The following is a 16,725-nucleotide window of genomic DNA, read 5'->3' as shown; positions in this document are numbered from 1 at the left end:
GACATCTGCTTATCATCTTCCTATGTGTGTATAAAATGCCGACATGTCAAACTTGGGGGGAAAGCATCCTCAGAACTTATTCATGAAGAAATAAATCATAAGTGATGATGAACTCAAAATGACATGAATTGTTATTTTCACTTTAAATATTTGTCCATTTGAACAGCTCCCTTTAAAAACGAATACATTTTCTTTTTAAAATTATTAATCCTTGATCAATATGAGACACCTTACCTGAAGCTTAAATCTTCCCCCAAATCCAATATGGATCGGATTTCTTTTGGCAATTTCAAAATCTATTGGAAAGGCAGCCATAACCTTATCAGGAGGGAAAAAAATTACCAAGAATGATTACAGAATAGAAGAAATACCTGCTTCTTATCTTGCGTTTTCTTAAAATCTTCACAAGCTAGCCAAAATAAAACATTTTCTTCACTGAATTCCTTTTTTAAAAATTCCTATGGATGAAAAGAAGAAAAAAATATCAAACAGTATTTTACTTTAAAACGAACAAATTAATGCATTTCCCCTTTAAGGACTGATTCAGCAAACTTCAACAAATGAGCATGGTCCCATCACCCCACGAAAACTCCACCCTGAAAAACAAAGTGTATGTTTAATGTTAAAGGGAGAATTTAATATGCATTTGAACTTAATGGCTTTGACATAGTAAGAAAGAGTAAAAATGAAGCCAGGATCTACTCATGATTCTAAGCTGACAATAAATTACCAAAGAGTAAATTAAAGTGGAAGATAGATTAATTCCTTCCAGACAGTGTTTAAACAAAGTACATTCCTCTAAAATCAGGCCCTTTTTTTTAAACAAAAGAAAAGAAAACATATTAAGCATGTCTAAAAATGCCATGATGAAAACTATTTTAAGTTGGAGGTGTGTTTTCTTTCGGCAAATGTTGGAGATTAGTGGCACAGCCAGCGGTTCTGCTGTGGGCAGGAAAGTGACCCTGAGATCTGACAACACTCAGCGTGGCCTAGTGTCCAGGAATGTTAGCAGCCCTGCCCGCCACCTACCTCCCTGGGCATGGCAACAGGGATCGAAACAATGAAGGCTTAACCTGGCCTGACCTGACACTTAAAGACAAAAGCTGGTGGGACTCGGCAATACAGGATATTCTTGAAATTCACATGTGGTTCTTGTGACACCTGGGGTTTCCTCTGGCCAAAAAGGTTATTTCTAGGAAGCACCCACACTTCCCCATCCGTCAGCACCCCCCCTTTGGGTTCAACTTTACTTTTTGCCAGCTGTTGTCCAGCCTCTCTCAGTCTGCTACTAATGGATCCTGAGAACCCCCAACACACAAGAGAACAAATTTCAGATTAGAGAGACCCAGACCAACCCATCCTAGGTGTCTCAGAGCTGGAAATTCTTCGTAGACTCTGCCAGTGAGCATGGTGGCCTCTTCTATAGCCCACCCCCACACTCCCCCCCATCCAACTGTATAAACACCAGAAGCTATTTATGCCCCTTGGTGCTGGATCACGGCTACCCAGGAAAGAATGACCTTGGTCACGCCAGGTGAGTTCTTATTCTCAAGTTGGGACAGACAGTGTACAGAAGTAGCCTGTGCTTCCCCCATATGCATCTAAACTTCTTCACATGTTGCACTGATTCCCGCCAACAATGAAAAAGGCAAACCCTAAATCTTTTCACGCCTTCTGGGTCTTCAAGCAGATTCTCCAGAGAGGCCGCCCATTTGGCTGTGCTCTTGGGGCTCTGGTGGCTGCTGCTGGCGCTGCCATCACTGTCATGGATGTCTGCAAAGCAAAGTCCAGACTGGGTATGTGGCCCAAAGATCCCGTCAGGTGACAAATCTACGTACAATGGTCATCCCCATCACCACCACTTCAGCGAACACCTATTAAGTCACATGCCAGCACCTATTCCAGGCACTTAACCCGGCAAACTCCTCCCAGTTCTGACAGCAGCCTTATGAAGGGGGTGTTACCATTTCTTCCTTTAACACAGGAGGAAAGCTGAGGCCCAGAGCCTCAGTACTTCCCGGCAGTCCCCATACATCCTTCCCCACCCACCCACATGTCCAACTTGCAGGCAGCCCTCCAGTCTCACTCAAGCCGTCCTCCCAGGGACCTGGACCTTGACAGTGGCCTTCCCCATTACATTCTGCGCAGTCATATAATTAGCATGCTGTGCTGTGACTATTTGCTTTACTGACACTCACTAGTCTGAAAGCTTCTGTATATCCTCTCTTACAGCAGCATGTAGCTCATTGTCTGATACATAGAAGTACGTACCAGAGCCAGGCCTAGGGTGCAAAGGGAGGCACTGGGCCACAGGTGCACAATTTAAGGGGGTTGCCCAAAAACTCAGGCATCAAGATAAGTGATACTTTCATGCAGTATTTTGAAAAACCAAAATTAATGCAAAAAATCCACAATGAATAAAATATCAAAACTTTTTAAAAAGCTGGGATTGATACCGAATTTTCCTTCTTTTTTTTGCCTCCAACTCCAGTATGGCTCAGCATCACACCCTTACTACCTGTTTAGACTGAACAAATGAATGACTCTGTATCTGCACATACACTGTGCTCACTCAAGACACCTAAAAAACCTCTCAACCAAAGGACAGGGGACAGGGAACCTCCATCTAATGCCTTTTGGCTTCTCTCTGAAGGAGGAAGTGACAGCATAATTGGCATGTCTCATTCTACAGAATTTGACCCTTTCCTAGAGTCAAGGAAAAAGTCTGGGCTGTTACATCAGATGGCTCTGGTTCCAAACCCCGTTTGGCTGATTCAAATTGGGTGACCATTGGCAAAATTCTGTGCAGAAGATGAAAACAGTTCTCCCTCTCAGGTTATCTGCAGGATTAAAAGAGGAAACGCATCCAGCACCCAGCCTCTCACACTGGACTCTCAGCAAATGTTAGCTCCTCCCTCCCCTTCCTTAAAACAATGTTCTGTCAACGAACTATTTTTTTCTCTATTGCCTTTTTTTCGAAGTGGAGACATATTTCCACAAACTAAGTTTGAATCTAGGAGAAAAAAAACTTTTAATTAAGAAATCAGCAACACAAATCACTTTAAAAAGACAAATGAAAACCAGTATTATAAATATTAATTGCTGTAAATAGCAAGGGGGCTATTTAAAACCTTTTTTGGAGGAAAGGTGTAGCAGAATACACTGGGCTTAATAGTAACTCAGCTTCCATGATCTCTCGTGTTCCGCTGGGGGTCAACAAACATGTTAATTTCTCAAAGCAGCTGAGACTCATCTGCCAGCATCTGGGAAAACTACCTGGATTTTAGACACTCACTGGCTGACTTGGGCTAAATAAAACGGAAGCCAGAAGCCCAGTGGGGGGCTGTGTTTCAATTCGGAGTGGTGACGAGCAACTAAGAGAATTGTTTGGGACACATCCATTCCTTTAATGGAGAAGCGAACTCACTCAGATACATTACAAATGGACCTGACCCTTGTCTAAAGTGAACCTTCAGTTCGCAGATATTAAATTAGTTCCCTGCTCTCTTTGCAAATGTTAGAACAGCAAGCTTCTGAACACTAAGTTTCTTCCCAACAAAGTAAAAATCAAATTAAAAGATCATTACTATAAGAAATTTCTGCAACAGGGTTCATTCTGCCAAGCATTTCACTAATTTACTCTTCTGTTCTTTACCCAGAGAATACAGTTTGACAGTTTACTCCATTTCCCCAGCAGATCTTCTGTTAAGTAAATAAATGTAGAGACACAAGTTCACTGTTCCAGGAACAATCTTAGGCAGCCGCAGATTTCTCTTGCCATTGCAGAACAACTACTTTGCCCATAAGTTTTCCACCTTGGGCTGAAAGGATTCCAAAACTCTTGACGTTCTTTTCAGTAATAAACCAAACCACATTTGGGTTTTCACCACCATGCTGCCTTGCAAATAAATACATGTGGTGGCTTCCCATTTAACCAAAAGAGTGCTCTGGTTAACCAGATCTTCTGGTTAACTGAGAGATAAGAGTTGGCCTCACCATTAGACAATTGCTACCTCTGCCCACCCTTTATTTCATACTCTAATCATTTTTCACATTACGTTTCTATGCCAGCTTTCCCTTGAACAAAAATTTTACAATTCAAAAGCCCTTAATCTGATCCAGTCTCCTTATTTCATAGACTGGAAATAAAGGTCCAGAGGGTAAAATGACCTACCAAGGTACCCCAGCTAAGGAACTGCTGGATGGAATCAGTATTAGGACTTGAGTTTAAGGGCAACTGCCCCCACCAGGACCATGTCCACAGAACCACAGGGCTCCTGGGACACAGCAATTTGTAAATGAGTGGCCCTTCCTTTAGATTTTCTCCTGGGCCACCATCTCCCAACCATCAAAAGGAATGAAATATATGTCCCGCTGGCCCTGTCACTGAAGGGCACAGAATTTTGAGGGCTGGCCCAGTAATCACCGAGATACAGCTCCTTTCCACAGCTACCATTATTGGTTTCTGGCTTTGGGGCCTTGGATAAAGAGAAAAACCTTCTTGCCTTTTTACCCACCTTCTGCGCCCAAAGTTTTTCCTATAGGAATCTTCTACCCATGCTGTCTGTCATATATTTTCATTTTCCTAGAAATATTGTTTTGAAGAAATATTGTTCCAAGTCCTCCTGGTTGTATTTCAATTTTTATTAAGGCTTTTGGCTGTGCATTTTTTTAAATCTTCTTGATTGGTATCAATATAGATGGATTGATATATATCCAGATATATATCTGGATAGAACTGCGTTTGCAAACCCCATTCACTTAATGGGGTCTCTCTGTTTCAAGTCATTATTCCCAGCCTCCAGTAAGACCAAGCCAAGGTCCACTCCACTGGCACTGCCCTAGAGATCACCCCTTAAATTGGGGCATTGCTGTTACTCGGGGTCCCCTACTCAGGAGACTCACCCTATTTTCCAATGCATGTAAGCAAGGATTCCTAAGGTGAGTTCACTTCAAATGTTATAATCAGTCCAATAATGTTTAGGAGAAAGAAAGAACCTTTCTCCATAGAAAGCAGGTTTACTTCTGAACTGAAGAATAAAGCAAAACCGAGAGTCCCCAGCCTTCCAACTCCTGGCACTTGAAGTTACAAAGGTCTGATACTTTTTCTTTCCTTTTTCATTGATCAAAGTTTCTATTTTATTTTAGATGGATTACAAGAAAGTAGTTTTGGAATGCACAGGTGGAAAAAATTTAAGATTTTCCTAGCAGCTTTAAGACCACTTCAGCTAGTAAGGAGGTTTGGTGATAATATTTGCTTGTTTTAATTCTGCTGTTTCCATTTTTGCCTTCTGGCCTCTTTACAGCAGTTTAGGTCTTCAGACTGCTGCAGGTACAACACTTATTTTTCAATAAATTTATCTGCAGATTAATCTGTCATTAACTAATAATAAGTTAACACTCATGGATGCTTTACAGTGTGTTGGGTACTGTCCAAAGCATTTTCCATGGGTAAGTCACCCACTTCTCACAATGACCCTCCGATATTGCTAATATTATCCCCACTTCACAGATGAGAAAACTGAGGTGCAGTGACTTGCAAGGGCCCTCCAGCTAGGAAACGGGGAATCATGGTCCAAACACAGGCAGTGCTGCTCCTGAGCACAGGCTCCTAGCACAGGCTCAACTGCCATGTTTGTTTTTGATACCTGCTGATCTGCACACTCAGAGGCTAGAACACGACGCCTCGAAGAGAATAATGTGTGAAAACACTAAGAAACTGAGAAAGAAACCAATTCCACCCAGATGAAAACCCATATAACCCTGGACCAGAATCATCTAGCATGCAAACACAATGTACATGTGATCTCCATTTATGTTTTTGCTGTTCTATGTGGTTTCTGACTTCAATAAAAGCCATTATTTCAAAGACAGGCATCATAGTGCAGTGCAGATGGTTGACGCCGGTTGCCTGCAGCACATTGCGTAATGCATTATTTATAGATGCTGTGATGTCATATCTATCAGAGACCTCCAGACATTAATTCCTTGGGAATCCATACTCAAAAGGCATCTGTAACGCTCATCAGAACTGAATGCTTATAGCATAGGTCCCTGCCATTAGTCTGCAGGAAGGTCTGGGTAATGATCCTTCAGAGACAATTTCCCCAAATCAATAATATTGTAGTAAAATCTCAATATCCAGCTTCCTCAACTGCAGAGTCAACATATAGCCTCAAAGGGTCTGTCCTAAGTACCTCCCAAATTGACAGCACATTAAGGAAACAACCTAAGCATCAAGCTCAGGCAAAGGCAGAAATGTTAACCCTAAATTCTAAAGTAGTTTGGTACAAAATGCACATGTGCACACTGCTTGAAAATACTTGAGGAAAGTGCACATCCCACAAAACTAATTAAAAACCTTATAGTATCTATACCACATCAAACATACTACATTAAAAGAAGAGTCATCCCAACTTAGAAGCAGAGAAGCAGTTTGTTACAAATGGTGATCTATGTAAGGCTCCAAAGAAACTGGGTCATGGAAGAACACTATCTAAACATTACTTAAGTGTTTATAGGCTCTAGTATCTAGCTTCTGGGAATAACTGCCCTTCAGACATGCAATTCCCTTGGTGGGGAGGCTTGTGTGAACTGCAATTAGCAGAAAATAGTATAAAAATGAAAAAACTTAAAAATAAAATAATCATCATCATAGTAACCATCAAAGATGAGAGCAGCCAAATGCACTGCAGAGGGTTGACTCGGCTCAGAAACGGCATCGTGGCGTTTTTCACATGAGGTCTGAGACCTCAAAGAAAATCAAATGCTCAGGCAGCACCTCCCCGGTGTGCCTAGATCTGCACCCCACACTCCCCCAGACCCCGCCCCTCTGGACCACCACCTGGGCAAAGGGTGAGCTGAGCACATCTGCCGAAGCAGGTGGAGGCCATGCCTTACGGTCCATGCGATGGGTCCACCTGGGAAGTTCAACACAACAGACAGAAAAGCCACTGCCTTCTCAGAGCTACTATGTAAGACAGGCAGGGGCTACAGGGCTCCCGAGCACCCGTGGGTCTGAAGGAAAAACAAGCCTCAACATCCTCTTTTGACTGGACTGAACAACAGATGGCCACTGGTTTACAGTTTCCACCAGAGAGAAGGAAATAAGAACGCTGGACTGTTGTTTGCAGCCTCCCTAGAATCCTCACTTTCTAGGCAAAGGCCCAGAAAAAATAAAATTACCCAGGAATCCTACCCTGGGGAGGGAAATGAAGACCCCACCATTCTTTTCTTCACTTCCAGGCAGCCCCTGTGCTTCCCCTGGGACCTGACATCAGGCAGACAACTGGTCTTGTCTCCCCCAGCACCTGCCTCCAGGCAAATCAGTGACTGTGTCCCTCCAGGGTCAGTGAGGGAGATGGGGCATTTCTTGAGCATAAAAGCTGTGTCTCCTCAGGAACAGCGTCTGCACTCACATGTAGATTTCTGTTGATAAATGTTCCTGCTGGAGTGGAGGCAGGGCAGGGAGGACGACGGTTATAGAAACAGCTAGCACCTACTCCCACCTCCTTCACAACAGCCTTGGAGGCCGGGCCATTGCTGGCCCATTTTACAGATGGGGAAACTGAGGCACCAAGAGGCTAGCCACCCAGCTGGGATTCAGCCCTAGTTGTCTGACTGCAGAGCTGGAAAGGGAAGGGCAGTGAGGGATGCAAGCAATGAAAGGTGGGGCCCTTTCTCTCATGGAACTTAAAATTAATTGAGAAGATGAGACCGGGAGTTCCCAGATGGCTGTCTGCCCACAGTGCCCCAGGCTGGCATGGCGTCTCCTTCACTGGGCCATGAAGAAATGAGAATAAGGATAAGTAAATACTTACCAAGCAAGCTGTGTTGATACACTAAGGGCAACCTCGGGTTTTTTTTTTTAAGTCAGTAATTGTATTTACTTATATGGTGCAAAATTCTAGAGATTAAAAAGGGAGCACCATGGAGCAGGCCTTTCTGTCATCTCTGCTACCCAGTACCTGGCCCTGGAGGCAACACCCTCTAGAAGATTCTTTGTATAAGGACAGTTCTTGACATGCGATTATATCTTTCCTGCTACTGGGGTTAAAATGTCCTTTCATTCACGGAATGATCCAGATAGTTGATGACGGTGTTGTCTTTAATGTTCTGACTGGAGACAGGAAGGAAAGAGAAAAGGAAGAGGGAAGGAAGCAAGGCAGGGAGGCAGGGAAGAGAAAAGCCGCCAGCTAGCCAGTCCCTACATGCGCTCTAACGAGAGGACTGAATGGGCGCTGGCTGAGGTCATGCAGCTCTGGACGTGGGTCAGAGATTTGAGCTCTCTGGTCTGTCCCTTCCGCAATGGGCACTCCAGATGAGTCCCTGCCCCTTGGTGGCCTCTGCAGCTGTCCCGGGAGAGACGAAATGGACAGGCTACATTTAGACAGACAGGGAGGGAGGCTGGAGGCCTGGGGCAGCGGGCCTGCTGCAGCAGGGAGACCCAGCGCTGGGAGAAGACGAACGGCAGAGGACACCGTCAAGGAGCAAAGCACAAAGGCGAGAACATCCTGCCCCGGAGAGCAGAATGGGGAGCTGGGGAGGTGGGACCAGGAGAGAAGTCAGGCCAGAGTCAGGGCTGCTGAGCCCCTCGCAATGGGGGCAGCAACGCTGACCCACAGGCATTTGGCAGGGCCCTCGAGAGATGCGAACTTGTTTGGAAGGGAAATTTGTCCTAGGAAGTCTGCAAGGGACTGTTTCACTCCAGAGGCTGGCCTCTGACAGCTCTTATCGAGGAGCTGCTGCTGTCGCCTGCCTGGGCCCCCACTACCCCCACTGCCACCCCCAGGCTGCTGCAGTGAAGAGCTATCTGGGGGAAGCAGAAGAAACTGGTGAGAGTAAATTTAGTACAACTTAAACATCAAGTTCCCAGAGCCCAGCATCAGGGGGCCGAGGGGATTATTCAACCCCAGGGAGGGAAGTGACTCAGTTCAACCCGGAAGCCCTAGGAGATGGCCCAGCCAGGCACCTGCCTGGTTTTCCAAAATTTCCAACAATGAGGAAAGGAGATACCAGTTGAAATACAAAGTCAGTCAAGGCAAATAAACTGCCATTAGGATGTCACACCCCCAGTCTGTGGCTGCTCTTGGTGACCTTCAATGCTGGCACCATGGACTCAGCTGGCTTGTGGACTGACCACATTTGTATAAAACAACACCCCTCAGCCCCGCCTGGCCTCTCTGTCCCTGCTCAGCTCTCCCTGAACCCAGCAGGCCCAGGCCAGTGATGTTCTGCAGGGAAAGTTTCCCCAGCGGCCAAGACCGTCCTGCTGCTGGGTTGTTAAAACAAAGACTTTAAATTGCTATGTCAACTGTCATCTTTAAATAAAAACTTAAGCCCAGCCATAAATCTGAAACTGGTCCCAAGGGTTTAATGGGATAATGTACAACAGGCCAGGGGCAGGGCCCAGGCCTGCTGGCACTTGGGGGATTCCCCTGACTGGTCACCCCTCGGCCTGGTCCCAGCAGGTGGAAGGCTGTGGCCTGCCAGTGTTTTTCAGGTGAGTAGCAATGGTGTTTTCATCACTGCAAAGGTGGTGGACAGAGCCCTTCAAGGGGTCCTCACCCCCAGCAGCATAAGAACCAACCAGGGTGCTTACTGAAGACACAGCCTACTCTCCCTTCCTCTCGGGTCCCCAAAACCGAAGAGGAGAGTCTCGGTGTGGCCAGAAAGTCGCATTTTATCAAGTCCCTCCTCACCTCTACGTGGTTCATGAACACACTTTGAGAAATCTCAGAAAAGAGAATAAGGGATTCCCGCTTCAAACCATGGAATCAGGGGTTAAGAACTCCAACACCGCAGTTTAAAGACATGATCTCCAAGATTTTGCTGAAAAACAGGAAAGGTCTAAGGTAGAAGGTGCTGGGGCACAGGACTGAAGCCAGGTCCAAAATCAGGAGTCCTACAGGGGAGGAGCTTATACAATTTGGAGAGTCATTTTATGAAAAATAATTCAGATTACCAAAAAACAAAAGCGATACAAAACAAAACCTCAGTACAGGTTTCCAGGGATCACTTGGCTGGCTTCCCAGTACCTCGGCCTCTGGGCCCATATTTTCCTTTTCACTCGGCTCTTTTCCAGCTGCTGGTGATGACTAAACTGACAGGGGCTTATTTGTCCTTTCCCACTGGGGGCAGACTTTAAACCTAAAAATCCTAAGGAATTTGGGCTCTGGGAGGCCAGTCACCCAATACCAATCCATGGTATTTAGCTATTGAGCTTTCTATCAGTGACCTAACCACTCTTCATCAGGCTTAACATTTGCTGCCCTGAGAGAGCCACAGTCCACTAAAATTGCCCCAGTTTTTCTGGGGTACAACCTGCCCCATGCCACAACATCCCAACTCCCCAACACCATGCGTTGTCCCATAAAGTTGTTTTATTTAGAAGACTTCAGCCCCCGCAATGATCCAAAGTAATGAATGACCCATGCAGAGATGTTCATAGCTATTTATAATGAAAAAAGGAGGAAAAGATGACAGCTAGCCATTATTATTCATTTATTATATGCCTGGCATTATACTAGGGACTTCATATGTTTTATGTATTTAATCCCATAATTCTATGAAACCCACTTTACAGATGGGAAAACGGATGCATAGGTGTGTTGGTAAACCAGCTCTCCTAGGAGGAAAAAAAAAGCTCAATTTTTAGCATTTGTTGAGTTTTGTTGATTTCTGTGGTATAAATATCTATGGATAGCCAATTTCAAGATATCTATGATTTAGCAACCAGCTCTCAAATTTCCCAGTAACTTAGGAATTGGACAGGTCAAGTAACTTGCCCAAGGTCAATAGAGTCAGGGTGGGAAGGTGGGAAGCAGGGGTCTAACTGCAGAGTCCAGGCTCTGACCACTGCTTCATAGGCCTGTGGGTCCCCAACAACAAGGAGTGCCTAAAATGAACCACCACGAGGGAATCCTTTGTCCCACAGGCAATACAGCAAAGTGTACATGACCCCTAACACTAGTAATAAACTCTTTACAATAACCCTATGAAGTCTTACCTCATTAGGGTTGAAATCCTACTTTATTAGGTTTGTCCTAAATATTAAATGCAATGATGTGTATCATCTGATGGATGGGAAACCCACTCCAATTAAGTTCTCAAAGAGACACAGCTCTTACATTCCCATTTTGCAGACCCTTGTCTGCAGAGACACAGAGATTCCAGACCTTTGTCTGCAGAGACACACTAGCCTTGTGGTGGAGGTGGGATTCCCGCCCCTGCCAGTGTCGTTCCAGTTCATCCTCTTAACCACCAAATCCCTCATAAAATATTACATTAGATGAGAAAAGGTCACGGACCACCATGTACAAACTTGGAAATGCAGAAGTGCTTTTTGGAATGGGAGGCAGCAGAAAAGCCCCTGAACTCCAAAGTCAGGCAAACCCGTTTGAAAGATTCTCCATCACCTCCTAATGTGACTTGGGGCAAGTTACCTAACAGCTCCTGGCTTCAGTTCCTCCTCTAGAAAGTGGCGGTGACAGTATCAAAGAACACAGATCAGGGTCACATTAGGCGGTCAAAGGGGCATAGCTATCATTAACAAAAAGGGTCAAATGGTCGGAATCCAGGGCACAGCTTTTATCTTCTCTGTGGGTTCTCTGTCCTATCAAATTGCTCCAAAGTGTGACTCAGGCTGGTCCAGAGTGACGGCCAAGCCGAGTCCTTTGTAATGTCAGCGCTTGCCTGCAGCGAGCATAGATGTGTCTGCTCCACCCGCCCTGCTTCGCGGCTCCACAGTTCGGCTCCGCAGCGCAGAACCCAAGCCCAGGCCCGGCGGACAGTCGGATGCCGGGGTCCGGAGGTGCCTTGTCCGGGCGCCGCGCGAGCATCACTTGCACCAACGCCCGTAGCAGAGGCAAAGTACTGCGGACGGGGAACCCGCGCGACGTTCTGCTTTCGGAATCCTGAGCCCGTAGTAACTACAAAGTTTGGGGATATTTTGGATCTCCTTTTACTTCCAGACCATCACTAAAAAGAAGACTGCCGTTGTTCCCCCTTCCAACCACTTCCTCCCTGGGCTTGCCTCTCGGAGCTCCGCGCCCCCGCCGCGGCGGGGACCGCAGGGACGGAGACGGGGACGGAGACGGGGCCGGGAGAGCTGGCGCGCTCGGAGGGGGCTCCGTCGGGGCGGCTCCGCCAAGTCGCGCGCGAGCCCGGGAGGGAGGGAGGATGCCCGCGGCGGGCAGCGCCGACGGAGCGGCTCCTCGCGACCCCTCGCGGCCGCCCGATCCCCAGCCCGCGGGCCCCAGGAGCGGCTTACCTGACGGCGGCCGCTTCCGGCTCAGCCGGCTCACGGCTCGGTTAAACATCGCCGCGGGCGCCCGGGAGGGAAGGAGGAGCAGCCGGGCGCGCGGCGGCCGAGCCCGAGGAAGGCGAGGAGGAGGCGGTGGCCGCGGAGGAGGAGGAGCCGGCTCAGCACCGCCCCGGCGCGCCCGGCCCCCGCCCCAGCGCCCTCCTCCCCCCGGCGCCGCGTGGCGCGCTCAGTGCGCCCGGCCGCCCGACCCGGGACGCCCCGCCGGGCAGGCGCGGCCCCGCGGCCGGGAGGAGACGCGCTTGGCGGAGGGAGCCCCCGGGGCCCGCCTGGCAGACCGCCCGGCCTGCGACCCCAGCGCCCCTTCCAGTCTCCCGCCCTCGCCGCGCAGCCCCGAGAGCCGCGGGCGCACCGGGTTCCGTGGCTCCGCGCGCTTTAGCGGGGCGGCCGGCGGGGGTCCCTCCCGGCTCACAGGCCGGGGAGCCGAGCCCTCGCGGTTCTGCCAACCCCGGAGGGGCCCGGGGCCTGTACCTCCTTGGCCCCGGGGCTCAGCCCCCCCCTCTGGCGCGGGCCTACCCTCCCCGCCGCTCCGTGGGTGCCGGGCCTTCCCGCCGCCGCGCCAGCCGGGGGGCAGCGCCGGGGCCGGGGCCGCGGGGCCGGCGGGCTGAGCGAGCCGCGCCGGGCGCCCCCTCCCGGACCAGGCGGCGCGCGCCGAGACCAGGCGCCTTGTCCCCGTGGCCTGAGGCTCCGGGCGGGCCTGGGGGGATTCTGGAGGAACCCCTCGAGTCCCCGCACACCGGCTGGTCGGGACGTTTCTCGATCCCTGGGGACTCGTGAGGGAGCCCCCCCAGGGCGCTTTTGCTCCTCGCAGAGAACCCCTCAAGTCCACACTGCGCTCGGTTCTGACTTCCTCTCTCCCGCCGCCGGTCACCTGCTCGGCGCCGCGCGCGCTCCTCTAATCTATTATCTCATTTCTTCTGCCAAACAGCCCAAGATGGGGTGTCATTAGCCCCATTTTCTTGAACATTTGGTTTGCGAGGAATTGTCTCTGGCGACTCTTATTTTTCTCCTTGTGTATCTGGCTTTGTCTCTAAATTGGTCTTTATTTTTAGCTGTACTAATTGCTATTTTTCTAAACCGTTCCCTAGTCGTCGGCTCCCTCCACCCATCCCTTTGCAGTATTTTCACTAGCTGGCACTTTCTTTTATATCTTCTATTTTGAGCTACCCATTCCGCTAATTTTTCCTCCCCCCCTCTACCCACCCCGCACTCCGGCCTTCTGGGGCTGCTGCTCACTTCTCTCTCTTCCCCTCCCCTCTCAAAGTCGTTTTCCTCAAAGTACTTCTCAGCACCCCGCTCCCTGCCAGGGAGCTGCCGGGAGAGGTTTGTCCGGCTCGCAAAGGTTACGAGGTTTTCAGCTGCAACTGGAGGACACCACGGTGTCTAGGGGGACTCGAACCCAGCCAGAGAGCTGTTTTAAAAGCATCTCCTGCTGGCCTGCTCAGGGGTTGGGGTCCCCGCCCCCTCGACCCCCAGCTCCCACTCGGTCGTCACGGACTCCAGCGCCACTTCAGCTATAGGTGTCAGTTTCACCCTGTGTAAGAATAGGGCCTTTTAATTCTGGTGGAGTCCTGGATCCAAATGAGGTCCCCACCTTCTCATAACAACGACAAGGGAATTTGTGCAGCAATTCTCCAGAAAACCCCCAACACCAAATTACAGATAATTCTAGCACAGGAAATAAGGAGACCTGCACAATGGGTGATGTTAGGCATGGCTGAATGGTATGCCAGTTGTCAGGTACACCCTCACAGTGTCCTGAAAAAGCCTGGTGTGGCCAAGGTCATGCTTATGAGTCCCTCCTAAGCTAAGAAGGCAGCCAGGCCTTACTGGAATTAAGGGAAAAATAGAGCAGCTTCAAATTGCTTTTACTGTCCTATTAGTATATCAGATAGTGAACACAAAATTATATAAAGATCCATGTTTATGGTTTAATATGCAGAGTTTAATTTTTTTTTTTGTTTTGGAACATTAAAAGACTTCCTCATGAAATTGCTTTAAGTATCTGTTTTAAGTGTCTAAAGATTCAAAAGCCAGTTTTCAATGTGCACTGTTTAAAAGACCAAATATAAAAGGAGAGAGAGAGAGAGAGTTCTGCCTGTGGTTTGCATAAGGGCCGAAGGGGACTGCCATCCAAATAACATCCACCCACTTGCTGTTTCTGTAGTTCATCTCAAGCCTTTTACAAATAGTGGTGACCCATCTGGGCAAGAAGAGGACAAGCAGTCTGGCTCCTTCCTGCCCCTGCTGCTGTCACTTTTGGTTGAACGACTTTTATTTGGACCAACAAGGAGCTGAGCCTGGCTGTCTTCTGGTAAAGCAGAATTTCAGAGTGATCATTGTCTTCAGAGTTCATTATTTTTTATTCTACTCAGCAACTTAAAAAAAAATAGTAAGCTGTAAATATATTATAGAATCTTTTATAATTAAATATGTAAGATACATTTTAGTTTCTTATAAAGAGCATTTTAGGCCATTTGAGAAAGGTGAGGTATGTAATAAAATAAGTAAATAATTAAGTGTCCAACTTGGAGTCAAGAAACCTGGGTACCAATCCTGGCCACACAGCACACAGCTGGGTGTCCTTAAACACAGCCTCATGAGATTGGAAAGGAAAGGATGCCACCTACACTCTAAGGGTGTGGTGTTCACTAGCAATAAACAAGAAAGCACCTGGCATGGTGCCCAGCACATGTAGGCATGCAAAAATTTTTTGGAATCTAAATTACTCTTCCTCCCCTTACAATGTTGCTTTAAAAAAAAAAAACTAGCCTGTACACAGTGAAAAGTGGCACTTTTAAAAGAAATTACAGGAAGTTGACAGGGTTAGTTACAGTGTAACACAACTGATATACACAGTGAAGGGTGGAAGGTAAATTGTTACAACCTTCTGGAAGGGTAAGAGAGGCAGATATGCTAAAAGACATTTTTGGCAACATGTTTAAGAGCCTTCAAAATGTTTCTACCCATTGGACCAGTTAATAATTCTACAACTGGTGATTCATGCCAAAGAATGAGTAAGAGACACAAAGATTTATTTGTAAAGCTGAACATAACACTGTTTTATCAGTGCTGTTCATAGTAGCTATAAATGCACATTAATGGGATGACAAGTGACAATATATAGCTACTGGAATATATAACTGTATGGAATATTTAATAGTTGTAAGAACTGCATGAAGAATATTGGGTGATGTAGGAACATGCTTATGATGAAGCTTTCACTGAAAAAATCAGGATACAAATGTAGAGAAAATTTTCAGTGGGGGAAGGGAGGAAATACAGTAGGTTTATGTATAGAAAGCTTTCAGGAAACTATACCATGTTACTAGTGTTTATCTCTAGATGGTGGGATAATGGGTGATTTTCATTTTTATTATTATATTTTCCTGTTTTGCAAAATTTCAACAGTGTATATGCTCTTAAATCACCAAGAAAAATCAGTAGTTGAAAACTGGTCAAAATCCCTACTGGATTTAATCTACCAATGTTTTAATCTACCACATTTTTACAATAGTTGTTTTGCTTTCTTTAAACTCCTGATTTCCCATGGAAGGAACAAGCGACACCAACTGCCTTTCCCATCTTTGATCTCCCTTGCATTTCAAGTCACACATCCATGGTGTAGCACAGCTGGAGGGATCCTTAGAGATAAGCACATTATTTACAGATCAGGAAACTGAGGCCCAGACAGCTTTAGCTTGGATGCGATGCTTAGTGTCCTGAGTTGTAGCAGGTGGTCTTCCTGGCACAGCACACTCTATCTTGTGCCATGCTGCATCCCTGAAGACACACCTCAAAAGGAAGACTTTTATATACATCTAAGATTCTGGTTGGGATTCTTGCTAAACAGGCAATTAATTATATCACCTGCAGTCATACTTGTTTTTCACCAATCTCCAAGCAAACACAAAACTCCTCTATTGCCCTATTTCACAGCAGTTTGCAACAACATGCTTCAAATAAATTGTCTGCACTCGCTGTCCCCAGTTCCTCTCCTCCCGCCCTCCTAAACCCGCTCAGGTATGACTTCCATGCCCACAACCCCAGTAAACTGCCCTGGCAAGGTCACAATGACGTCCACCTAGGAATCTAAAGATCAGTTCTGTCTCTGAGTTAACCTGACCCTCTGTCAGCATTTGACCCTGTAGATACCTCCTCCCTCTTGAACCACTTTCTACTGTCACCTTCTGAGACATCACCCTCTCCTGGTTTTCCTTCTGCCACGTTTGCTGTTCCTACCACCCCCTCTCCTTCCTCTTACAGGTGTGCACCACGTGCTTAGTGTTTGGACTTCTTCTCTTGTACTCTGACACCCCGACCATCTCATCTAGTCTCATGGGTTTAGTATCCTTTTTATAAAGGAGACTTTGCTTTTTTAAAGCAGTTTGAGTTCACAGCAA

The 16,725-nt window shown here is 47.2% G+C and overlaps 1 protein-coding gene across 1 annotated transcript in view; it reads right to left on the bottom strand.

Annotated features, from left to right (window-relative positions):
- The window catches only part of RGS10 (regulator of G protein signaling 10), a 35,900-nt gene extending 23,476 nt beyond the window's left edge, over positions 1–12,424 (bottom strand). Inside the window, exons 1-3 of the mRNA XM_073240318.1 lie at positions 12,272–12,424; positions 1,655–1,773; positions 372–458 (exon numbers count right to left, since the gene is read on the bottom strand). Coding sequence (XP_073096419.1) covers positions 372–458; positions 1,655–1,773; positions 12,272–12,320 — 255 coding nt within the window. The 5' untranslated portion in view covers positions 12,321–12,424. The remainder of the gene's footprint in view (positions 1–371; positions 459–1,654; positions 1,774–12,271) is intronic.
- Between the last annotated feature and the right edge of the window lie 4,301 nt (positions 12,425–16,725).

This window comes from Manis javanica, chromosome 7 (genome assembly GCF_040802235.1).
Source record: "Manis javanica isolate MJ-LG chromosome 7, MJ_LKY, whole genome shotgun sequence".
NCBI lineage: Eukaryota > Metazoa > Chordata > Mammalia > Pholidota > Manidae > Manis > Manis javanica.
This window is presented reverse-complemented; position numbering and strand designations above follow the sequence as displayed.